The following is a 26,194-nucleotide window of genomic DNA, read 5'->3' as shown; positions in this document are numbered from 1 at the left end:
ACGGCGAGAATAGATAGGTCAACGTCGTTAGAACAAAACCACAGAAATAAGATAAGCTCTAATGGACTGTTTTATATCCATACAGGGTGGTGAACAAATATTTCCAGGGGTAACCCGAGAAGAATTTCCAGGGGGTCTAAAGTAGTGTTTTTTCATTTTTTCAGCGCGTAGAAAATTAAACTAAAATTTCCAGGGGGTAAAAGATGGATGGAGAAATATCATATCTAGAAAACCTTTAGCTTTCGACAATGAGAATTAAATTCTAACAGATACAAGATAAATCATTTTGAATTACCCTGCCGACTTTGATCACTTCTGCACCAAACTGTTGGAAAAGCTGGTCATACTTGTAATCAATAGTCTCTTTCATACTAGGCACATTCAACTTTTCGAATCTAAAAGAAGGAAGCTTAGTAAGCAATAACTAAATAAAACCTAATCAGGGCTTAATTATTCTCCTAAACTTAGCATTCCGCTTAACTGTAAAGTAATCTTGGCAAAAAGACTTTATTGAAAAAGGATTCTCCCTGACTAAGATTTCGAGAATAAAGAAATATTCCAAGTCTCTACTCCTTACTCAAAATTTCGCTAGCCTTTTCAAAAAATTTTCAAGGAAAAATATCGAATATAGAGAGACCTTTCAAGAAGTTGAAGAGCTTGAATGGTTGTTGGGATTTTGTCGAAGCAATCATCCATAAAACATTGAAGTTGAATCTAAAATAAAGAGTGGTGACGAGTCAGAGCAACTAAAGTCTGCTAAAGTCTGTCTTAAAATAATCTGCGGCAGAGACAAAAAAGTCTGTAACTTTTGATAGAACTCAAATAAGATAGCGGTTTAAAGTCGATTTTTTAACGTGGATAGCCCAGTAATCTAGGACTTTTAGGCAGTCTTTCGATTGTTTTCATGGGGTCCACTTCCAGCTGGCTCGGATATCTATGAACTGAACGGAACATTGGAAGGAGCAAGGATTCGAACCGCGAATCCCTGGTTTAATACGCTGACGCCTTCGACCACTTGGCCATCACTCGCCATCACCACTATCCATTCAAATGCTATCTATACCTTTTTTGTATCTGCTGTAGATTATATTGTGACAGACTTTAACAAATCTTGGGAAATCCATTTCCGATGATTTTTTTTATCGGCCAAATAAAGTATTGTAAAAAAAGGAGACAAATTCGTTTCAAGAATTTGAAAATCTAGTAGATAGTATGATGAAAAATAAAATTTAAACAATTCCGATATGAATTCTACTCATAGCTCACCTCCAATTCATTGATGCGAACTTTGAATTCCTCAAAATCGTGATCAAAATCCGTTTTACGGTGATCCAGAATGTCATAAGATTTCTGTTTCATGTTTTTGTAGATGTTGTCAAATCGGCCAGCTAAGACGTCGATGCCTTCAATTTTGGATACGTGCAGTACACTGTAGGTTTCTAGGTAAGTCATCAGTTCAGTAATCTATAGAGACGATGAATGAAAGTTCACCAAGAAGCAAAGAAACCTTAAAAGGTTTTTTCATTAAGAAGGTAAAATCACAAACTAAGGAAGCTCTGATACAACGTTAGCATAAGCTGGAAAAGGATTTGAGCTTCGGCATTGATTGGTTCAAATTCATGATATCAATGACGTAATGTTTTCTACGGAAATACCCCAGTTTTAGCCAGTAGTACAAAAGTTGTATAAAATTTGTCACTACTGGCAAAAACCGGGGTCTTTTCGTAGAAAACATGAATATCATGAATTAAATAAAAGGTTTTCCAAGGTTTTGTGCGCAATATATCCCCTACTTATCTTATAGTATGTTACCTTCTGGAGTCTCCTGCAAAACGTATCAAATTTTCCAAAAATGTACATCTCCGAAAATTCAAATGGTTTCTCTGAAGGGTCTTCTTCAATCTTTTGCTTGGTCTTTTGAAAACAATTTTGATATTCTTGATTCAATTTGACGCAGTTTTCTAATTTTTCAATTAATGGTTTTCGTGGTTGATCCCAGATGCGATTTAATTGGTTGTCAGTGATGTAATCTTTACAGGCAGTTACCATTTGATTGGTTACTTTGATGAATAATGACGTCATTCTTTGAGAAGTATTGTAATATTGTGACGTAGAGTGAATCATTTGGATTGCACTGATCAATTTTGGAATAGCAGTGATCATTTTTATCTGAAAATGAAATAAATTATATTCCTTAGAATAGAACAATTTTGGAGAAATCTTTGAAAAAACTAATACTTTCAATAGTCGAACGTGCGCAACGCACTGGGCTCAACTTCAGTGGCTTCAAATTATTCATAGGCCCAATTGTAGACCCCCAGATATTCAACCAAGGAACAAGTGTGCCTAATTTCAGCCATATCGAACAATTTTTGAAGTCTCCAGGCTGCCCCAAAGTTTTGGGACTTGCACACAGACAGACAGACACACACACACACAGACATTCTCAGACTCAAGCTCAACTGAAGTTGTTAACTAGCAGATTGAGCTACTGTTCGATTAATAAACGGTAAAGGAATCCAACAAATTCAATTTATACTATACAAAGTAATCAAAAAATACTTGAAAAACCTCAGACGATGTTACATTGAGAAAGAGAGAAACAAGCGACGTACTGGGTTACTTTGATACAACGGTTGGCAAGATTTCTCCAGCGTATCCAAATATTTGACGTTGTCTTTGGCTTCGTTGGCAGCATCGGTGATTCGATTGTCCAATTCTTTCCAAATCTGTACGGAGACAACAGGCAATCAAAATTCTCATGTCAAAACCCACTTATAATAATGATTGAATTCTTTAACAGTTTGAAATCAAAATAGCAAAGAATTTAGACTTTTTAAGTGCTATAGTTATCTAAAAATAATACGAGAGCAACTATGCGACGTACTTTACAACGTACAAAATCAAATCATTCAAATCATTCTATCACAGGTGATGTTATTTGTGTTACTTGGTATCTTGGTAGTGAATGACTCTAGTTGACTTCATATATATGCAAGGTTAACAAAATATCGTAGTTATACGTATGAGCAAATTCATTTGTTTTGATTAAACAAACCTTTAGCACTTTTGACTTCGCATGAATCAGAATAGCGATGACAGTTTTGCAATCAGAGCTTTTCATCTGATCAAGAAGAGTATTGAACTTGGCGCGTCTTTGTCTCCAATGTTCTAATTCAGCGATGGGACCAGTGTCGTCAGCTTCTTTTCTCATTTGCTCACTTTCCGCAAGTACCTACACATGGAGAAACAAAGAAACATACCTCTCAATCAAAAGTTAATGTACAAAGTTACTTAAGTTGTTAAAAAGATTTATTGGAGTATAGATTAGCAGGATACTGTAAATAAAAAAGACTTCAATACCATCCCCTAACGAGATTATTTTCAAACAAAATTGTTTATGAATCGAAAAGGAAATATATACAAGGAAATCAAAATGTTAAGATGTTTTGACTAGACTCTTGAAGAACATTGTCTTATTATAATGTATATTTTATCCAAACTTAATGGTCACAAAATAGTTTACCTGCTCAATTTGTTTACTCCAAAGCTGGACAAGCTCCTCCAATTGCGATAATTGCTCAGCATTATTGGCAACCGAAAGATATTGTTTGGTGGTCGTATATTCTGTGGTATCAATCACCTCACATTTGGCAAGCTCAATAGTATCACTCAGTGCAATATGAGTAGCTGTAAAAAGAGAGGCTAGTAAAATGAATGATTTAAGGGAGTGCAGCAATGCAAGTCGATTCTCCTGGTTGTTAAACCAGTTAATTAAGTCAATCTCCTGAATATCATAACAAAGAAATCCGAATGAGCTAGTACAGCGGTTTGCGTGAATGCGTTAATGGGCTTTTTCACTTAAGTGAATGGGTGAAAATTAAAAAGAAATTGTGTGAATGCGTGAATTGCGAAAAAACATTGCGTGAATTTGGGAAAAAATTGCGTGATTGCGTGAATTGAAGGTCCGCGCTAGGGGGGGGGGTGCTCTAGTATAGATATTCTAAATCAAATAACTCAAACATAAAAAGACAAAGATTGTGTGGATCAAAAAATCAAAACATAAAAACACATACATGTCTTTTTTTATAAGCAAGGGTCTGTCCCTATGTCAGGCTCGCATTATGCTTAGCATTCTATTGTTCTCAAACAATAGAGCCATTGTTTAGGTACCAAAAACTGAGCCTGCATATGCTTATAAACGTTATTCTTTAAACGATTGATATTTCGATCTTTGCAGACCTTTATCAAGTTTTGTGAAATAACTGTATTGTAATTGTAAGTTTCCCGTTGATCAAACAATCCATACTTCACAATACATTAGCATAGTATGCAGAGTGGTCGAAATACCTCTCCCTCCATTTATATTGCATACCACCTTTTTTAAATCTCACAACCCCAGCACCATTTACGTCGCCGTTTACTAACCGATTAGATATGGAAAACGCTTAATCTATAGTTTCTGGGTGTAAATTGCATCACAGGCAAAAACTTTGCTATTTACATTGGCATAACAAATACCAAATTCTTTAACCGATTAGAGATATGATAAATACTTTGACCAAAATATGGTTGACTCCCATCTTTATTGGATCCCCTAGAAAAGCCCAAACGCCCCAATGTTTATTGGAAAAACCCATACCCCCTATAAAGCCCTTCATGGAAAGTTGGATCCCCCTTAAGAAGGGGGGGGGTTAACACTAAGTAATGCAAATCGTATGGAATTTCTAATGGAAATGGTGGAATCTTAACAAAAAGAGTGAAAGGTTGCTTAAAACCTTCCAAAGAAACTAACCATCAACAAAATGTGTGAACGAACTCAACGTTTTGAGAAATTCCCTTCGGTGAAGAATTCCAGCTGGTGAAGCATCTAAATCACCCCACTTATCAATGGCGCTGATTGCTGGTGTATAGACATTCGCCATCATCTGACCGATAGCATACAGAATACCACAACCATTAGAACAGTCCATTAATCCAAAACAAACATCCTAGAACGTAAAGAAAAATGTTATTTAGTGAACTTAAATGTCCTGATTTCATTTGAAATTCAACAGCCTTGGTTATGTCTGTCATGGCTAGAGCTGGAAGAAGTCATTGTTGATGGCATCAGTGCAATCATATTGATTCTAAAATTAGAATCAAAACTTTTATTTCAAAGCAGAAATTTTTTCGCGTATCATCAATTTTTTTCGCGTATTTTCGGTTCGAAATCCTTCTCTTAATACTCTATTTTTTGACAAAAAATAATTTTGCCCAGGGTAATTTTCAGTCGATATACGGCCCATTTGCGAAATTAATCCTTCACAAATTTTTTCAAAAATCTGACTAAATCCGATATTTTTGTCTTGCAAAATTTCATCCCGTGAAAATTAACCCGTTTTATTATCTGAGCATAACAGAAGGATCTTGAAGCTAAAATACTGGTGAAGGGGTTTAACCTCGTGAATGTTTCTAATCTTTAGTTCTTTTTGAGAACTTGGTTTGATGAAGTACAGTAGATGACCAATCAGTGGTTTTGTAGTTCCATCAGTGATAAATAGTGTCAGTGGATCTTCAGCTTGTGTATGATGAATGGCTTTTGCACGAGCTTCGGCAGCTAAGATTGTTGGATGAAAAAAAAGGGTTAATGACACAGACGCAAAACGACAAAATAAAGTCCATCAATAAAGGCCGGTCTCCACTTGCGCGTGCAGCGATCGCACTTTTTCGAGCAAAGCTACCACGCTATTGGTCAAAAGTAAAATGAAGCAATTCCATTGGTGCGATCTGACGTAACGTCTGAAAAAAGTTGAAATGTGTTCAAACTTTTTTTCGAGCGCACGCTACATTTTTATGACGTACTGTAATCTTTTTTCCAAGCAAAAAGGATTGAAGCCAAAAGGAGCGATGGCAGCGTGCGCAAGTGGAGACCGGCCGGCCTTAACATTCAAATAACGTATCATAACAGATCATAAACAATTGAAAACGTTTTGTGTTTGCTATTGAATGAGAGAAGCTTGAAAAAATACACTTCTGCTCTTTTTAAAGAATTTGCCAATTTGAATTTTACGTTTTACGTAAGAGGGCAAAAGTCATTGACTTTTCAAAATTAGAGACCTTCGAGCTACAATGACATTAAATGTTAGAAAGTTGATTTGTACAAATTTTGTCCCTTGCGGGCACAGCAACATCATCGATTGCTTTCTGAAACAATAAAGAACATTACTTTGCGTTGTTTATCCAGTGCACATAGCCGTGTCTGGTAATTTTATGGTTTTAATTGTTTATCATTACGAGCGTCAATTTTATATTTTGGAAATCGCATAATGATTGAATATTTACCGATATCTCCATCACAGTGTTGGTAATAAAACAGCAAGGTTCTTTGCCCACCTATCCTTAGAAAGTTCGCGAAAAGCTCTAAGCCCTGAAAAGTGAGAAACAGGAATATGAGTAAAGTTCAAGAATACGGGGGGAAATGATGGTACCTGAGTAATGATTGCTAAATTGATTCTGGGAAACTTCATCAAAGGGTACAGGATAAATGGTGACTTGGTAATAACATTAACTCATCATTAGAAAAGAAATGCTAAAAAAAATGTTCTTGAGCTGTTCTTATTTTCACCGTTTTTATGAGTATTTTTGTGCTATTTCCTTAAAAAAACAGTTCGCAAAGCCTTAAAATGTTCTTAGCATGTTCTTGATATTTTCGCCATCGAAGCCTAATGTTCTCCTGTGTTCTCATATAGTTTGTTCTTTATTAAAACGTGTATGAAGATTGAGCTCAATCAAAAGATTCTACTTCTAAAGTCTATGCAGATAAATTATATTCAACATACCTCTTCATTGTCGACAACAAACTCAACCACCACATCAATGGGGAGGTCAAGTTTGAAAGCAACAATTGAGATGATGTATCTGTGTTCCTCTGATAGTGATGCCTTTAATGCTTCTTTGTTGGCTTTGATCTGATTCTATAAACAAATTGAAACATTTATAGTAAAGTTTATATATCATTAAAATCATTTCCTACCATTTGCTTACACAGCAGTTCTAAGCAAGAAAGAACAATATTCTACACTTTCGCCGCAAATTTTGAAAAAATTTTGCTTCGTCAGCTTTGTTAGCAGATAGCGTGCCTCCTTTTTTAAGTCAAATCTTTAAGAGCATCAGGACTTATTTTGCCCCTAGTTCAAATGACGTTAACTGCTTTTTGTGATAGAAGGTTACAGCTATGTGAAGGCTAATAGGACATAAAAGGGTGAAAAGTGACAGGGTAAAAAATCATTCCGACATTCTTCATTTATCACCTTAAATCCATTTGACACCCCCTTCTCACAGCCCCACTGGGAAACCCTTCCCACTGGAAAAATTAGCCAAAATATCGTCACAAGTGAAAAATTAAACTCAGATAAGCAAATCCTCACTGCAAAATATCTATTTTCTGCATCCTCGCTAAATTTTCTGGCCAAAAAACAATGGAATTCAAATCCCCAGCCAGAATAAAACATGGTAATATCAATCCCCATCGAGTTTTAGTGCGCTATTTTTACCCACACTGGCTAATGAAATCCAACCGGGTCTCTGACAAGGGTGTGTTATCTTCAATTGAATTAGTGCAAATAGTTATTCCTTTTAACATTGGGCTCTTCCAGAAAATTTTCTTTTTGGGGGCAGTGAGATCTGTTGTCTGGGGGGGGGGGGTTCAAAATGTCAGGGGGTAAAAATTTCTCCACCCATCATATTCAAATCTCTTTCTGAAAGGGTCTACTTTATAATTATTTATACTGGGAATTCGTTATGAAATCACATAATAAAACAAAGTACAAACTTTGGCTGAATTGACTAATAGTCAAAAGGTGACTATATTTAAAAATTTTAAGATATCAATTTTGTCACCCGCTCAATCAGATCCCCACCTAAATTTCTTTTCCAAACTTATGGCAAGAAATTCTTATTTCCAAAGTCTTAATGATATAAAACATGGTTATCTACCCATTGGACCAATTCCAATACGAAGTAAAAAACATCAGTGGTAGAGAGTGAAATTCGACTCTTTCTTTCAATAACAAATGTAAGATATTTAGAATCACATGATTGTATGGCCTTCATGAAAAGGGGAGGTGAGTGCAACAATCTTGTATCACACTTCTTGCAAAAGAACAAAACTTTTTGAAATGGCCGCTGCTCCACTTCGACAATCATTCCTACCATATAATGGGGGCCTTGGCTAGATCTATCTTTATGAAAATGACTCTGATAACTATTATAACTATTTGGAAATGTTTGATGATGAATTATGTGGATTTGACTATACAGGGAAATATTTTGTTATGTTTTCCGACGAAAGGAGTACAAACACGGGTGAAGGTATACAAGACGTTTTATATCCTGATCCTAAGAGATTCATTAAAGCTGTTGTTTTCAATTATGATGAAAAGATAAAAAACATTGTGTCGTCCGTGATCAAGATTCGCATCAACTATTCATCCCCTCGTGTAAATTGGCTTCTTGATAGTATCCAGTATGACATTCTTTCAACTAATTGGTTCGTCCTTGATGATTTTATTCAAACGTCTGGTGTAGTGGAAAATGGGATGCCCCGAGGGATTACTAAAGAAATCACAATATACCATGGTTGTTTGAAATCGTATCTAGGAACATCAGAGACAATAGAAATAGATAGTAAGTCAACAGTTAATACTGTTAAACTTAAATATCCAAACCCAGAAATTCGAGTTACTGGAAGGGGATCAAGACTTTGGGATAGTAAGACATTTGGATCTCTTTTAATAGTTTTTTAGCACGACGAGGAGATTACATACTAGATTTCATACAGTACAACGATCAAGAAATCTCGTATTTGAAACGACTCGTATTAGAAAATGAAAGGGAGTATATTTTGCAGTATATTTTCTTTAACAGAGCTGCAGAAATGTTTTATCTTTTTAACTCATATAAAGTTGGGGATGGAAATGAGATTTTTGCTGAGGTTGAGGAGAATGAGATCCTTGCATATGATTTCGATGGGAATCTGTCTCATCAGTATCATTTTGACACTATAGTAGATCATATCGAAAATGATTTGTTTTTAAAATGGGGTTCAAGAAAAGAGATGGTACAAGTATTTAGCATCAATCAAAGCGGAATGACAACTTTGTGGGATTTCATGATTGATGACTTGCATCTTGAATGTGATATCCTTACTCATAGATTGATTAAAGGGCTTGGAAACGTGTATTTTGAAAGGCTTCACGCTCCGTATCATTATGGCCAAAACGAAGACTCCATCAGGAAACTTTATGACATTTATTCTGGGAATAAAATATTTGATCAAAGCGATCAAAAGTTAGTTTGTTTTTCCATGGAAGGACTATCAGTTCTGGATTATAACTGGCACATGGGCGAAGTTGCGACTTTGGAATATTTATACGGAGATCAAATTTTGAAGATTGAAACAATTGAATCACACAATGGGATGAATTTAAAGCATTTAGCTCGTCTGGCATGTATGAAATGGTTAAGTGTAGATTACATGAGTAAAAAATTACCAAATGTTTTACACAAATATGTCGGTATCAACAAATAAATAAATTTATTATGTAAGATTATGAAATTCTTTCATTGTTGAATATCCGATGTTTAGAGCAGTTGACCCCCCCCCTCCGGCGATTATTTTTGATCTTGGCAAAAACAAGTACATTGGTCAGTCCTGTAGAAAAAAAGAAACTGTACCTCCACTTAAGCCCTAAAAAAATTAAAACCTGAAACTGTAAAAAATTCCACATAGAATTTCCACATCTATTATATAGTAATATATCTCTAGTAGTTTTGATATGATTGATGTTATTTAGTGAAAAATAAATGTAATAAATCCATAAATTATTTCGTTAAAACTATCACCTTAAATCAACAAGAATGGTTCCACAACTTAATAGATCCTCTTCTAAATTTTTCAAATAAAAACAATTGATGGAAATGGCATTTGAACTTAACGTAACATTATTCAGTTTGATCAATAATGGTGAAAGAATTCCTTCTTTTTGTCAAACAGTAGCGTAGACAAGAGGAGCGCAAATTTGTGTTAGAGAACATATTTCTAAGACACTGTAATCATCTATTAATACCTTAAGGGAATACATTTTTGTGGAACTTATTTTCGTGGTGCGAAGGTACTAAATTGGCGCATTTTTCGGAACTAATTTTCGCAGTAGACACCCACTTATTGCAAAACTTCTTTCATATATTCCATTTTTGAGGATTTTAAGTAAAAATTCCATTTCGCGGAACTAATTTTCGCAGTAGACACCTAAAAACGCAAAATCAGTTCCGGCGAAAATCAGTTCCGGCGAAAATTAGTTCCCGCGAATTTTGCTTTACTGAAGATAACACAAAAACATAAAGTCATTAAAATCTGGTCTCCTACACAAAAGAAAGAAACAAAAATCAATATTTGGAAACTAGGAAACTTGACACTATTTTGATAATTTTGTTATAAATTTATGCGCTGTCGTTGATACAATGACAGATTTTTTTTACATTTTTATGTGAAGAATTTAGTTCTTTGTAATCAGAGTTAAGACTACCAATTAATTTTAAGTTCTCGAAACAGATTTAAGAATAAAAGTAAAAACTTTTAAAAGTTTTAACTTTAGAAACTAGAAAGCCAGTAAAGTTTGGAGGTTTGGCTTCGAGTTGTGGAAAGTAATAAATCTTATTATTTTCATCTAACTTTCCTTTTTTGATATTAAGATATTTTAGTAAATAGTCGAACGTGCACAACGCACTGGGCTCAACTTTAGTGGCTTCAAATTATTCATAGACCCAATTGTAGTCCCCCAGATATTCACCCAATGAACAAGTATGTCAAATTTCAGCTAAATTCGACAATTTTGGAGGCCTGAAGGCTGCTCCAAAGTTTTAGTCTCGTTTTGGCAAAAAACTCGTCCCAAGGCCCCAAAAATCAAAAAATTTTAAAAATGAAAAAGACACTCCCAGATATTCACCCAAAGAACAAGTATGCCAAATTTCAGCCAAATCCGACAATTTTTAACGTCTCCAGGCTGCCCCAAAGCTTTAGCCTCGTTTTGGCGAAAAACTCGTCCCCAGGCCCCAAAAATCAAAATTTTTGAAAAATGAAAAAAAATACCCTCAGATATTCACCCAAGGAACAAGTGTGCCGACACACAGACAGACATTCTCAGATTCTAGCTCAACTGAAGTTGAGAATAATGATATAGCAAAGATATATTTCTATTATTGTACCGGTGAATCTTGAAATTGCACGAGATCGACTTATTTCTATCAAATACTAGTCTTCGAATCCTCATTATTTTACATCCCTGTTTCAAAGACTGGCTATGGCTAATGTTGAGAGTTTTCTTTGATATTGGTTGTTTCTCTGCAAACCTTATGAAGAAGGGGAATTAACCTTTCTAAATTAAGGGCCTGTTGATATACCATTAATTGGAGCTGCTTGAAGTGTTTTTGAAACTTTTTTCCTTCTATAGTTCCTTCGTCATAAAGGGGTGTATTTAAAAAAATAATTTCAATTTGAAAAAAAACTTTTTTAGCTCACAAAAACTTTATTCCGATCTCGAGGATTTTTTGTTTTGAAATTATGCACGGAAATCTAAAATTAACACTAGATTTGACTTCGACGAACAAGAAGCATCTCCCCATGAAGAAATCCTATTCGATTGTCCATTCCAGTCTTTATTTTGGAGTTCCGCATTTTCCCGCCTTCCCTCGACGTCACCCTCCATCGTAGTGCGATAAATTTCGAAAAACGCTTCAATGTGTAACTGACATGACCATGAAGCAAAGAAAAAATTTGGTTTGTGGGGAGATACTGGCTATTTTTAGCCTTAAAATGAAAGCCGTGAAAACATGTAAATTTTTCCTTTTTTCCTTTTTGAAATTGAACACTCCATTCTCTGCTTCTTTTTCATTTTGAAATATCAAATTTTCAAAGCTATTCAGTCTTTCAAAGTCACCCTCGTATGTCTACGTGCGATGGCTAGCCACGATGGCTAAACTACTCCAAGCTTATGAATAGTTGTACACGGTACTCTTAATTGTGGCAGATTTTAGCGATGCAAGATTTCCAGTATATTGAAAAAATGGCAGTTGTGATTCGATTTGCTTTCAAAATAACTCTGCCATCCTTTATATCTTGTTTAAAACAGGAACAGCAGGAAGCGATTTTTATTGAAAAATAAACTTGATTTAAAAGTAGCAAAAAATAACTTTAACTAATTTTCTTTGGGCATATAAAAAATGTCTACCATAATGTGATTTTCCTCAAAAAATACAAGAAACTGTATTAGTTAAAAATTTTCCTTAGAAAATACAAAAATTTGCTTTAGGTTATTTTCCTCGGACCTTGTCAAGTACAAGAAATTATTTTACATAATTTTCCTTGGAAAATACATGAATATGCTATAGGTTGCCAAACAAACTTTTTCTTGCATGATTTTCCTCGAATGAATATGTTAGAAATTCTCTCTACTATATTTTCCTTTGGAAATATGTTTTAATTAATATTCCATTCGATATACAAGAAAATATTTGTGTTATTTTCCTTGGAAAATAAAAGAAAAAGCTTACATATTTTTCATAAAAGTAAAAATACGCAAACCTAGTCGCATAACTAATTGAACAATTCGAATGAAGACCTTGCATTGCAATTCGAATCTAAAGTGTATCCAGATAGAATTGGCAGTAGAAACAAGAATGTCTGTAACATTGGATAGTCAAATACGATTGTGGAAATTATTTTTGCTTGTTTAAGAGAATCATAAGCGCTATATTTGAATGTATTTTTGGTTGAAAAACTCGCGATTTTTAGCGGGTAAAATTTGCGATTAAAAAAATGAGCTTTTTTTCTACTTATGCTACAACGTTCATTTTTGCACTGATGGTAGTTCAGCCTTAGGCGAAGAAGGTTGTCAAATTCAAGGCAAACAGAAAAGTCCTTTGGAATTAGATATGGGACCCAAAATACCCCTTGGTAGCACTTTTCTGTGAAATATCAAATCTTCAAATTTTTAGTAAAAAGGATCCAACCCTAAAACATGAAGCAATCTTCTAACAGCTGGATCTTAATATTAGCTTAGATTATTAGGATATAGTTAGTCTCTGTAGCACCCTTTGTTTCATAGATTTAATTTCATTTAAGGGCTCTGGACAATTTTTCGATTTTACACCAACTTGAATGACAGTTTCTGCATTTTAAAAAGATTTAAATGTATAACTTTTTTTACATGTGTCCTGTTAAACCAGGGGGGTCGGTAGTAAAATCTCAGACATAATGACGTTTACTACGGTGGTGGTGTGACGAAAAATCGAAAAAAAAATTTATTACCCAGGGTAGTTAAATACTAAAATGGGTGGTATCTATGTGTTAAATGATGAAAACTGGTAAAATTAGCAAATTTTAGCTATTTTTGTAATTCTTTTAATTTTTTGGATGACTTTTCTGAAAAAATCTGAAAATTTTTATAACTTGAAAAAATTTTTTGTTGGAAAGTTGTTTGCTGCAAACAAAAAATTCTCGAGATTTTTTGTCAATATAAAAAAGACTTTAATTCTAAGGGCAAAACATTAATTTTTGCACAAAGTGAAAAATGTGTCACAAAAATAATCATTTTTTAGCTTTTTTTGTAAAATCAGTCCGAAAAGCAACCAAAAAATAGGTGGTCTTTATGACAAATTGTCCCAAAAACTTTTACTACCAGGGTAGTAAAATACCTCTTCCAAGAGTCTGGGTGGTGGTATGTAAAAATTCGTAAAAATCCTTTTACTACTCATATATGTCTGAGATTTTACTACCGACCCCCCCTGGTTAAACCTACCTTTTTAGAATTTAAAAATCGAAAAATTGGAATGAAAAAATTAAATGAAGAAGAAAACGAGGAGTTTTTTGAAGAAGAGTATTTTACCTTTCAAAGCCCTAATGTAGGTAAAAATCAAACATTTTGGAATTTTTTTTGGTCTAGGTGATGTATCTATTTAGTATCTAAAAATAAAATTTCGGAAGATTTTTGTGAAAGTATCTTTCCTTTAAAATCTCTAAAAAACCTCATTTTTGGCAATTTTCTCCACTAAATTTAACTAATTTAAATATAACTTGGGATGTAGCCAAATAGAAAATTTTCCCGAAAAAAATCTAAATAAAGAAATTGTTTGTCATTAACTTAAAAAAAGTTTGAAACAATAAAATGATTTCCCCAAGGAGATTAGGCTTTTTTTGTGAAAAGTATATGAATAGCGTCGTTATGACGTTTTTTCAAGGTCCATGCCACACTTATTCCTTAATTACTCATGATGTAATTACTTAAATTCATTTTTTCAAAAGCAGTTTGTTCTTAAACATGTCAAAGAAGCCAAAACATAAGGTTTTATCTTCAAATTCTGAAATCGATTTTTCACTATGACCAAAGCCCTTCGTGCAAGATAGAAATGATTCTAAAACTTGCTATTCAGTCAGGAAGAAAAGACACTTTGTTATTCCAGGTTATTCTGCTACTGGCAATTTCATGCCACTTTTGTGACAATCTTCAGGCAACTAAAAATAAAAAATATACGTTACAATATCTATTTTGAAAAAACAATTCAATAGCTTCTTTTTATATGACGTCAATATTTCCGTCAAAAAGTTCAAGATCGAATTTATGACAATGGTGAAATTTTGCCATGATTTCAGAATGTTTGTTTAGAAGATTTTTGTCAGGATAATTGACATTTTCAAATTTCTCGGCCTTGCAAAGCGCACAATGTCCTGACTCAGGGGTCAAAGATTTCAACTTCTCACATTAAAGAAGAATCTTGAGAAATTTCATTAAGGGTCTTCAGAAAATCATTTCCAGCTATTCATTGTGTCCAGAAATTTGATTGGAGTGCTCGAGAATTTGCAATATTGATAGCAGACCCCCTATAATTCTTGAAAATCTGGTCACTTTACAAGGGATTTACAGAGGCTACAGACAATTCTATACTTATACAGTAATTGAAAATTGGGATTTTTTTCATTCTTGGGATGGAAAACAGTGCTTTTTAATGATTTTCAAAACTTTCAAACCTTTTTCTGGTGTAGCCAGGTCCTTATTTTTACCTCCCTAAAACAGAAAAATTGCACTTAAGTAAATTTTTGACTTAATCTTTTTCAAAAATCCTCATAGATCACATATGGATTTTACTTTTGTTCTGGAAACTATGCAATTTTGTCTACCAGGGACAATAACAGTTTTTCTCAACATTAGTCACAACTCTTGAATAATTGAGGCAAATATCGCTTTGAGTTTAAAACACCTTCTTTTAGGGCCTGTAGAGCCCAGTCAGATTGAGTGAAATACTTCAAACTTTCTACATTTGATGTTTGTTAGTAAAATGTTTAAAGGCTGAGTATTCAAGGCTTGATTGGACAAAAGGCTCAATATCTAGGCTGCCATTTATGGAATGTGCAATCAAGGTCACATGACATGGTTTTTTTGGGGTTTTTTTTTGACATTTTACAGTACTGTGAGTATATCAAAATCAAAAAAAACCATGTGTGTGACCTAAGTTGCAATTTGAAATATTCTCTCTCAAAGTTAGACTTTTACACTTGGCAAAAAAAAGCCAAAACTTCAACCAGCCCTCAAGCCACCATAATGGATTCTTGGGACCCAAACTTTTCTGAGTTTTTAAATCTTGTCTACCAAATATCCAAAAATGGGGGCAAACAAGATTTCTTTGTTACGTGATTAAAAAATAGGGCGCCGTATCAGAAAAATTTAGTTTTTGACTTTCCGGCGCACAACAAGATTCTCATTGTGGAATTCTGTGGGACTATTTTCCTCAGATGGTTAATTTTCAAGGGCCATCAGAGGTTTACTGTGCTCGTAAGCAAATTATGACCAGCGCTGTTATCAGGTTACACACAGGATGATGAGTAATAACAACTAGAATTCAGTCTTTAGTTTTTTTCCCATCCAGCCTTTCATTCCCTACTCATTTTTTAAACACTTTAATGTGAATTAACGAGTTTTTTTTCACAATTAGAAAAAAACAGACAAACACAGTACACAGAACAAAAGTTTGTTTCATCATGTACTTGACTTGAGTGTTGGATATGACATAGCCTGGAGATTCATGCTGTGATTTCTCATCTATATACTGATGGTGAAATGAATAGGATGGTTAGGGCTGATGATAATTTAAAAGTTCAAAATTTCCCACCAAAAAAACCGTTGATAAAAATCTGCCAATCAAAACACTTCTTTTTGCCGGTGGTCACACTCACTTTCGGAACAAAGTTTATAAAAAGTAAAACTTTTTTCTTCGGCCAATGAGTCCAGCAAGAAAATAGGCTATTTTGTTTTTGAGTCTGGAAATGGGCTCACTGCTCTGACCTGTCAAGTATACATCAGATATAAATACGAAGACAGGTTCTCATGTCTAGATATGACAGGATGCTGTTGCATTTTGGCCAACTGTGGACAACTACTGTATCATTTATTTTAAATTTCAAATGTGGTGAGTATGGGTTCACACCCTATGCAACTTAACAAATAGATAGATAGATGGATGCAAATAACAAATAACAGTATCTCAGCCTAAAAAAGGAAAATCATCCAAAAAATACTCCTCAGACAACTATATACTGATTTTCGTCCAGGGGATATTAATCGAACCAAATCGAACTTCGATTGCCAATCAAATTTATCGAAGTAATTGAAGACAATCGTAATGGTATTTGATTGGCTGAATTGATCGAACGTCCATCAAATCGTGATTAAAGTCAAAAAATGTAAATTCGATTGACTTCGATCGTTGTTCAATTGACTTTGATCATTAAATTAGTAATAGTAATGGATTTTCGTTGCACGCTAGATTTTTGAAAATTTTTTCGAACAGTAGCTTCTTTAGCCAATCTAAGTATAATCGAAGCTCAATCGAACATCAATTGAATCAAATAATGAAATACCAATTGAATCCAATCAAGCGTGAAAAAAATTCGATTGACATCCCCTGGTTTGGTGCAACTTTATTCTTAATCAAACAGACAGTTACACAAATCTGAAAAATCCTGATTTCTTCAACTACCCACCCCCACTCTAATCAAGTTCCTCTAATCAAGGCTGCAGTTTCTTTGCATGAAAGAGGTCAGATACCACCTGCAGGATTGACCCTTAGATGTTTATTCTATATGAGAACATCCAAAATTTTTGAAGCCTTCGTTCGGATGTTCTTAACTACTTAACTAGCTATTCCGGGTTTGCTTGTTTTTTATTTGACGCTCATGAAAATCTTCACTTTTAGGTCCAACTTTGACAAGCAATTGTTCTTTGTGTAGTTGAGCTATGAAATTAATTATTGTTGAGTAATTTAGAGCTTTCTTTTAGCTTTCCAACCATATATAATATGAAGGTGTAATATTCTACACTTTTGTCTAAAAATTCGTTCCGACTAAGGAACGAATAAAAATAAAAATAAAATAACTCATCTTTGATTTCAAAGCGCTGAGGAGGAAAAAATGTTCAGACAATGAAACTTTCCATATTTATCAGAAAATACCTGAGAAATCCAATGGTGCTACTCTCTGAAATTAATTCTTTCATTAAAGTTATTATTTTTTACTTTTCATACTTTGGCAAGCATTTTCAGCCTGAAAATGAGGACTAGAATTATAGAGAGTGGTACCACTGAAAAATTTGACCCTCTTTTAGCCTAAAACAGTTATTTATATGCCATGTGGAATTTTTCCTCCGCAGCGCTTTGATTACAAAGATAGGTAGGTTCAGCAATTTTAACTTCCGCTTTATAACGTTTTTATTGTTTTTTGCAATGCAATGTCTTCTTTTTCAAAAAAATTTCTTTTCATTTCTTCCTTGAAGTGATAGCAAGCCATTACAAAAAGAATTTGATAAAAGTCTGCAGTCAAAATGAAGATATCTGGAATATCTTGACTCAATACAAAAGCTTGAATTTTCAATTTTTGCAGCATATTTCGGTGCCATTTTATATGCCATTTCTGGTCTAAATTGTCAACCTCAAATGTCTAAAAAGGTGCTATTTTAGCAGAACCAAAATCTCAATATCTCCGGAACCGCCTATCATTCATTAGGAGGTGTATGACCCCTCATTTTTTTTTCTTTTTTGAAGCTCTAAAAGATGAACTAGGTTTGATTGCCACCAGAATAGTTTCAATTTGACCCTGGAATGGCTAACTTAACTTACTTAAGGAGTTTTAAGCCTAAAAATGTTCTTAACATGTTCTCATTTTTATCAGTTGGCGAGATTTTTGAACATTTTCCTAAAAGAGATTACAGGTGTACGTGTTGGAGTCCATGGGGCATGTCATCCACAAAGCCTTAATTAAAATGTTCTTACTTGTTCTTAACAATTTCTGGCCATGCATTGAAGCCTTATGTTCTTATATAGTTTGTTCTTATAAAAAAAAACGTGTTTATCACACAATAAATTAGTTTAAATATACCTGTCGTTCACGCATCATATCATTGCTCATACTGACACTTCTTCTTCTTTTATCAGCTTGCTTGGCTTTATCCTGAGCCTTGTTAAATCGCTTAGGGGCTCTTTCAGCCATCTTTGAATTATAAACAAATTAATTTCAAGTAAAAGTTCTTCGTGTTGCGTTCTTCTTTTCCTCCAGAATTTCGTTTAGGTTTGGTGCATTTGGCTGGATATTGATCTGTAAAGTTTCTGGAAACATTCGAATGTGATTTGTTTACGTTCCTGGCATGGCTACCACGTTCGAAAGTTTCCCGCCATAAAACTAGAGACTAAAAATAATACGGCTCACGGACCATGGTGTTCCACTATTCCCCGCCCGAATACGGATCGGCGGTTATCTGATATTCCGATGGCGGATTGGCGGCCGCCCACGCTAAAGCTCTAAACGAGCGGGCCAATTTTCCTTGTCCATATCTGATCTGGGTGCCAGATAAGATCGGCGGTCGCATGCTGAAGCTCTGAAGATGAGCGAGCAAGGTGACCAAATTTCCCTTTGGTAATCCGTAATCTGAACCTTCCATATATATAAAACTTCTGCACCTGCCTGGGTGCCAATAAAGAACCCCCGGGGGTAAAGTTTGAAAATTTTCGCGTAAAATTACTGGAAAATTGCCTCCCACAGAAGCCTACCCTAGGTACCAGAAGCCAAGTTTTCAAAGAGAAAACGATTATTCGAGCTGTGATACTCACGGTACACACAGGCTCGTGTAAATACGTCAAAAAAGGGATAAAATTTTCGAAATCAACTCGTAAACCTTTAGTTTAAATCCCAATGTGGTTTTTCTTGTACACTGTATGAAGCTCTGGTCCTGATCATCGGACACTCTTTGATTGAATTATCTACAACTTATAGATATACTTCTATTAGAAACTCTTAGAGGATGAGCCGAAGCCGAGTAAACCTAGAACGTCTAGATGAATTAGATGAAATTAACATTGGAAGATTGGAAGAATTAGAAAAATGTAAACTACAAAAGCAAAGAAAAATGCTAGATTTGATACATAATCCGAAATGCTTCACTTTTTTTGCTTTGGGAAAGGTTGGAGATTCACCTCTAGCCTTCGGCTTGAAACTCAAGGTAATAAATCAAAATTAACTTTTGGTGTACGTTCAGAGACTGTAATAGGCATATTTTTCGTAGCTTTGGTGTTAAATTAAACTTGCATAAAACAGAGAACCATAATAGCATGCAGTTAGACAAATGAGTGATGATAACAACAAGCTTTAAGGGGATTAACTAGAACCGTTTGATCGAATTTCGTGATTAAAACATATGAATGGTTGTTTCAAATATAACTTGTGTGTAAGAATTAAAACAACTTAATCGGTTTTGATTTGAGAGAGTTAAAGGAGATAATGCTCTACAAGGGTCCGACCTTAAAAATGTTTCTTTATTACGAACCGAGCAAATATCTCAAAGTGAAAAAAATAACAATTTCAGGATGTTCCTATTGTGTTAGAAAAAAATTCGGTCAAATTGGTTGGTATTAGGGAACAAAGATTCAAACCAAGATTTTAAATAAATATAAAAGTGAGTTTTTATTTTTCTTTAAATTAAGATTTAAACAAAATAAAAAAATTTTGCACACAATAATATGGAATAAAATATCTCTTTGTTCAGATCAGAGCAATGATACGTGCTACAGATACTAGTGACGTAATCCTAAAAAATATCTATAGTTACAGGGACAATATCTAACTTTTAAATCGTGGACCAGCAAAGAGAGAGTGTGTGATGTTCAAACATTTCAGCTATCAGGTTTTCAAATGTTTCTTGTTCTTTATTTGCAATGAGCTAGAGGGACTAGGGACCATATTTCAAAATTTAGCAAAATAGAATCAAGTAAACAAAGGAATAAATTGAGATTAAGACAATGAAACCAAATTTAGGGAGAGAAATCTGACGCCAGAAAATTTGCCTAACAATAGATCTCCTAAAAATTACACCTTATAAAAAAAATATCTGAAAACATCGGAAATGATCATAATAAAAATATCCCCTTTTCTCTTTTTTAAGCTCCTATAATATTGTTAAAAGACTATGTTATCTATCATAAATAAACAAAAAATCAAGCTCAAAATTGTTCTCTTTCCATAAAAAGCACTCGGAAAAGTTATTAAATTACATTTAGAACTGACACGAACTTTCCATGACCAGTATGAAAAAACTATATCTAATTTTGAAGCTGAGCAAAAAACACGAGATGATAAAACAACATCTTGCCTTGAAATTCGAGAACAATTTCTGTCTTTTTATGTTAATCTTTGTATATAAATTTAAAGTATACTATTAGAACAAATTATAAACTCAAATACCTTTTTTTCAAATTTCAATATTAAAAATAAAAACAAAAAATCTTACAACATCTCTCTAAATAGTTTTTTCAATCACATCAAGCTTTAAACACCAGTTGACAAATTGTTTTATTCAAAAGAAATCCAGGAGTAGATAGCACAGACCATGGCTGCAGCAAACCTCACAGAAGCGAGCTAACAGCAGTCTGCAGCAATCCGCAAGAGATTTAGCGTTCAAAACTTGATACGAATTTACATCTATATACGTTTTTGACTATATTACAAACATCTATTTTAATATGTATAAAGTACTAATAAACAACTTGTAAAGGGTGTATACCATGCTTTGTGAACGCATGTTTTTTAAAAATTAAAAAAATCTTCAATCAGACTCCTGATTTTTCAATACTGCTACTTCTGAAAATGTAAAGGAAACTATAAAATACAAGTCCTTTTCTTGTGAAACATGTGCTTGGTTAAATATTTCCACTGCAGTGCAAATAAACAACTAGTTGAAATTTGAAATGCAATCAAACTTCAAGTGCTTTGTTATTTGTTTCATACTAAATAAAATAAAGAATTTTTCACTAAAGATAAGTTTCCATACACTTTTTTTGATTTTTTATATCAAGTATCATTTAACATAATAAACCCTGCACAATTAGAAAACTTTCCATAAAACAAATTGCAATTTTCCTTTTTGATTGAGGCTTTCCAAACACAAGAGGGTATTCACACAGTGAACAAATATATTTCCCGACTCCATAACATTGAAATCCATATCCTGCCATACCACCATTTGCATAGATCCATCCATGTACGTAATTTTACTCCATTGCACATGCTACTTCCAGATGTTCTTCCACAGGGGCCTGTTCCATAGGTACATCTATCGAGTCCTGTGACAGGTTAATTGGTAAATAAAGTTTTGTTTGCGTCGTGATATTTACTCGACAGAGTGGACACTCCTCACAGATATCTCCACAAGTTGAACAAACTAAATGTCCACATTGTAATACCACATCAACCACAGAATCTCTACAAACTGGGCAATGAAATGCATCCTTAAAACATCTTAGTTCTTCTTTCAGATTATCTACTTGCTCTTCTAATGTTTCAGGCTCATCATTTGTAGTTCCCTTAGAAAGAGTTTTGCGCTGTGCCACAACATCAGCAACAGCTGTTGATCCAAAATTATAAAGTGTCCTCCTAGCATGATCGTAAGCTTCCCTACATGTTCTTTCCGTATCAAAAATATAATTCTGGTCATCTTCATGAAACCATGATAAGATTGTATCAAAAAAATCTCTGGCAACTTGTTCTTTCACTGCTGGTCTTACACTATCACAACGATAAAATGAATGATGTTCTGTTATTGATCTATACAATGAAACGGCTGCTTCTTTCGAATTTAAACGATACAAGATTGTTTCAGTATTTCCACAGTCTGATACAACAATGTTCAATTTAACAGTCTTTCCTGAGTGTGTAGCCATTTTCAAGCAAGTATATGGTATGCTGAAGAAGAGGAAAAATCAAAATTAGAAAGGAGCTTCAAAACAATAAACATAAATATGTACACAGACAAGTTTCTTCAACTGTTCAAAGACATTGAAAATTATTCATCATTTTACCTAAAACTGGCCTAAACATAAATTTTACAACTTTAGAATTATTCCTACCTCTGTATTTCATCTTCTCCGTGATCTATCCTGATACAATCTATTCCGATACCAAATTCCACAACATGATTATTATCTTCACTACGTACTGTACATGTTTCCATTCCATATTCCTCAAGTTCAGCAATTTCTCTGAGACAGAAAAATTCTGCAACTTCTGGTGTCATATCTTGGAGTTTACAATGTTCTAAAATCACTTTTGTTCTAAAATCTGCATCCCAGCTTGATGCTCTTGATGGGTTATAGCTGATATGGTTCTCTCGAAATTTTCCTGCTTCAACTTGAGCAATCAGTGCATATAAACGAGGCATTTTTGAAACACTGGAGTTGTACTTTCCATTCATGATCTCATATTTCACATTCAAAAAGAATTGCCTCCTAAAAAGAGAAAATGTCAAATTTGTAAAGAGAGTACAGGCAGGTGCAGGTGTTTTATTTCTGAAACACTATATTGAAAGGACAAGAACTTCCATCATGAGAATTATTTTTCCAACAGGAAAGTTGTGTTACCTAAATAGGAAATAAACATCTGGAATTTCCACCAATTTTTCGTGCTTTCTTTGGGAAGTATATGCCAAATCAGGAATTAAGAATCTGGGTACCCAGTAAATTTCCTAGACCTCACTATCCAGTGAATGTAATTTGTTTCCCTTCTTTTCAAATTGGGAACATTTCTTCATCTTTTGCAGCTGTTTCTGGAGTGCTCAATACCTAATCTCCTAATCAAAAAAACCTTCCTGATTTGGAAATTCTAGCGGTTTCATGAAAAACTTTTTTCAACCTTCCTATTCAAGAAAATATTCCCCCCTAAAGCAAAACTTGCCATTCCAATATAGCATTGCTAACTGACTGTTGGCACCAACATGTCTAAAATGCGAGTTAAAACGCATTTATGTGATTTATGATTTATTTACCTTGACGATTCTTGAAGAAGCTGATGTGGTTGGACGTAAAATTTGACCCTAAAGAGTAGATGGGGCTTGTTTACTTGCCGGATAACTTTGTTTCTCATATTGAGCCAGTGTGCTTCATTATTTCGGGTGAAATACTGAAGGCCAAAGTAATCTTTTTCAATAATCCCAAGTTTGTCACACATCTATGAAAAAATGAAAGTAAAATCAATAAACATTCATTAAATAAATAAATCACAAAGTAGATCATATATATAGAACCATGGCCTCAAAGCCTCAAGAGATTTATACCTTTTTTCTAAGGTTTTGTCTAGTTTGGTCCCTTGAGTCTATCGTCTTGCCTCCTATTTAGGTCTCTTTATTTTATTTTAGCCTTTCTTTCCCATTGGGATTTTGACTAATTACGTTCTTATGCAGGGGCCGCGGCAGCGGGGGGCCACCGACCACATTTTTTCAAAGCAAAAAAAAATTTACTGATTCAGCTAAATTCTGCGTAAAAACCTTGAAAAAGACCTTTTTTAGGCAGTCTAGAAGGGGCTAATTTTCCAAAATTTCTCCCCTCAGCGCCAACCATGGTGGCGCTTCCTTAGACACTAAACCATGGCTCTACCACTTTCAATGTGGAACCGCGGCCCCTGTTATGTCCTACCGTAACTTAGTCTAATGTCAACATCCAACCTCTTATTCTGACACCCTTTTTATCAGCTGAAATTGATAGAAGGGTTGAAACTGTTTTTCTTTGCTTGGTGGTCAGAGAGGAATAATCCTTTTTCAATCAGTGATTCAAGCTTTCATATTTTTCCTGTCTCTAGAAATGGTGTTGGAATTAGACAAGGGATATCAATATTAGACCAACTTACAGTATATTTTTCTATTGTTTAACTATTCAACACATTTTATCAATTTAATTGTTTTATCCTCTTTCCAGTTTTCAGAGTGTGACAGAAATCATTGAGATCTTGAGGGCCAAGATTGCTCACTTTACAAGGGCAGGGGCAAAATTTTAATAATATCTACAGTTCTGGGGCAAGATCATTGAAAACTGGCTATATTTACCTGTTTTTTCTAGCTTTTTTTGTGGTGGGAAACGGATCTTAGGGGCAGAGTTTTATGTTGGAAATTTTCCTTGGGGGCAACCATGACATGCTCTGAAGACTGGTCCTCTTTCTGCCTAATAGACCTTTTCGCCTTTGATGCCTTTTATGCAAGCAGCCATTTTTCATACAAATCATAGATCGAAAAAAATCAACCATTTCGAAAATTATGTGGGACTGTTGCATATCTGGTCTGTATTCACTTACAGTACTGTAAAATCGAAAGAGAAATTGTGTAGTTTTTAATACGCCGCTCCTTAACTCAAATCAAATGACCTTGGAGGTTCGGTGAAATGGTGGCCGAATTGCCGTCCCATGTTTTGTCAGATAGTCCAAAGTTAGAGCAGTTGACGGTATATGAAAAACTATCCAAATCTGTTTTGGCAATCAATGATTTGTATGACAAATGGCTGCGTGCATATAAAAGGCCGAAATTAGGCCAAATCTCCTGACTGTAGGTTTGCAAGCAAATGACAAAAATTTAACATGAATTGTATCCCTTATCATGTCAAGAAAAGTTGACTTCACCCTCAATTTTAAGGATTTTTCCAAACATTTTTAATGGGATGTTAATTATATTATTGCACTAATTATTTTAAAACTTTAAGCTGCTAAGCCTGGAGGTTTTTCTTCAAGCTTTTCCTAATGGAGAAACCTCTAAACCAATTGAAGGAATATTCTATCAGATTGGAAACTTGAAAAGAAAAATAGAAGAAGCCAAGGTAGGGTCAAGTAGAAAAGGACTTCGATTCAAAATTGGACTTTGGACCCTAGATAAAATCGTCAGAATTTTACCTCATCCATGATGTCTTGTCCTTTAGCATCTTCCTTACATCTCAACAGGTAACAAATATCATCTCTTAGCTTTACATAAACACTAAATTCTCTAACACAAGCTCTAATTGGAGGTTTAGAAGTAACTGCTTCGTTCGCCATTTTCTTCTCGCATCCCTCGTCCATGTTACAAACTCGTTTTGTTCGTCTAGCACAGTTTCTGAAATTTGCAAAGTTTTTCTTTCTGAAAGAATTTTGCATATTTAGCACCAACCAATGGAACGCGTGTTTTCAACTAGCATAATTTGTGAACAACCAATCAAATCAGGTAACAAAGCACCAACCAATGGAACGCGTGTTTTCAACTAGCATAATTTGTGAACAACCAATCAAATCACTGGAAATCGTTAAGAAGCTAATTAAGTCATCAAAGATGATTGCGTAAAATTTTTTTTTTTTTTTTCAAATCTCTTTAATCACCAAAATACTTGGTATAATAAAATATAAAATATAAAATATCTCTGTTTTGTTTACAATGTTAACAGGTTATACATTTTTCTTTCTTTTTTTTATATATACATATGGGTGTTGGGTGTTGTGTGCGACAGTGTGTATCGGAAAGAGGGACCAATCTTAAACAAGCGGGGCCTATCCGGATGGAAAGAGTGGTCTCTCCCTCGTAAAACCCACAGACGCCACAACGCCCTATAGGAAAATCACTGAGCGGATGTGGATATCAGGGGAATCCCCTTCGAAAAAAAGAAAAAAAAATAAATAAATTGTAAGCGGACCTAGATGGAAGCATAAGAGAATAATATAAGGACGTAAACAAATCAAGGTTGATGAAAATCAAAGAGTTGCAAAGTTGACAAAATGGCACTGGAGGGATAACTAGTTTAGGCACGTAATTTTAGTGAAAATAGGATTAAAGAGGCT

At 34.3% G+C, this 26,194-nt stretch overlaps 2 protein-coding genes across 3 annotated transcripts in view; both read right to left on the bottom strand.

Annotated features, from left to right (window-relative positions):
- LOC136806799 (dynein axonemal heavy chain 8-like) overlaps positions 1 to 18,759 on the bottom strand; it is a 98,129-nt gene extending 79,370 nt beyond the window's left edge. For both annotated transcript variants that reach the window (XR_010846612.1, XM_067063376.1), the window contains exons 1-12: positions 18,464 to 18,759; positions 6,822 to 6,956; positions 6,325 to 6,409; positions 5,442 to 5,599; positions 4,796 to 4,991; positions 3,527 to 3,690; positions 3,059 to 3,235; positions 2,616 to 2,729; positions 1,813 to 2,169; positions 1,267 to 1,464; positions 638 to 714; positions 296 to 395 (exon numbers count right to left, since the gene is read on the bottom strand). Coding sequence is in view for 1 of the 2 variants with exons in the window: in XM_067063376.1 (XP_066919477.1) it covers positions 296 to 395; positions 638 to 714; positions 1,267 to 1,464; positions 1,813 to 2,169; positions 2,616 to 2,729; positions 3,059 to 3,235; positions 3,527 to 3,690; positions 4,796 to 4,991; positions 5,442 to 5,599; positions 6,325 to 6,409; positions 6,822 to 6,956; positions 18,464 to 18,574 (1,872 nt within the window). In the remaining variant the exon portion in view is untranslated. The remainder of the gene's footprint in view (positions 1 to 295; positions 396 to 637; positions 715 to 1,266; positions 1,465 to 1,812; positions 2,170 to 2,615; positions 2,730 to 3,058; positions 3,236 to 3,526; positions 3,691 to 4,795; positions 4,992 to 5,441; positions 5,600 to 6,324; positions 6,410 to 6,821; positions 6,957 to 18,463) is intronic.
- Positions 18,760 to 20,015: 1,256 nt separating this feature from the next.
- On the bottom strand, positions 20,016 to 25,579 carry LOC136806797 (E3 ubiquitin-protein ligase MYLIP-like). Its single transcript, XM_067063375.1, has 4 exons — positions 25,280 to 25,579; positions 23,394 to 23,575; positions 22,480 to 22,857; positions 20,016 to 22,315 (listed from the first exon to the last, which is right to left on the bottom strand). The coding sequence occupies exons 1-4, from the start codon at positions 25,517 to 25,519 to the stop codon at positions 21,625 to 21,627; spliced, it is 1,491 nt and encodes a 496-aa protein (XP_066919476.1). The 5' UTR covers positions 25,520 to 25,579; the 3' UTR covers positions 20,016 to 21,624.
- Between the last annotated feature and the right edge of the window lie 615 nt (positions 25,580 to 26,194).

This window comes from Clytia hemisphaerica, unplaced genomic scaffold (genome assembly GCF_902728285.1).
Source record: "Clytia hemisphaerica strain Z4C2 unplaced genomic scaffold, Clytia hemisphaerica genome assembly, whole genome shotgun sequence".
Taxonomy (NCBI): domain Eukaryota; kingdom Metazoa; phylum Cnidaria; class Hydrozoa; order Leptothecata; family Clytiidae; genus Clytia; species Clytia hemisphaerica.
This window is presented reverse-complemented; position numbering and strand designations above follow the sequence as displayed.

Excerpts from the sequence above, each read along its gene's own strand:
- LOC136806797 (XM_067063375.1), bottom strand. The coding sequence starts at position 25,519 with ATGCAAAATTCTTTCAGAAAGAAAAACTTTGCAAATTTCAGAAACTGT. Across the intron at positions 23,576-25,279 it reads GACAAGACATCATGGATGAG|ATGTGTGACAAACTTGGGAT; the intron begins GTAAAATTCTGA and ends ATTTTTTCATAG. Across the intron at positions 22,316-22,479 it reads GGAGAAGATGAAATACAGAG|CATACCATATACTTGCTTGA; the intron begins GTAGGAATAATT and ends CCTCTTCTTCAG.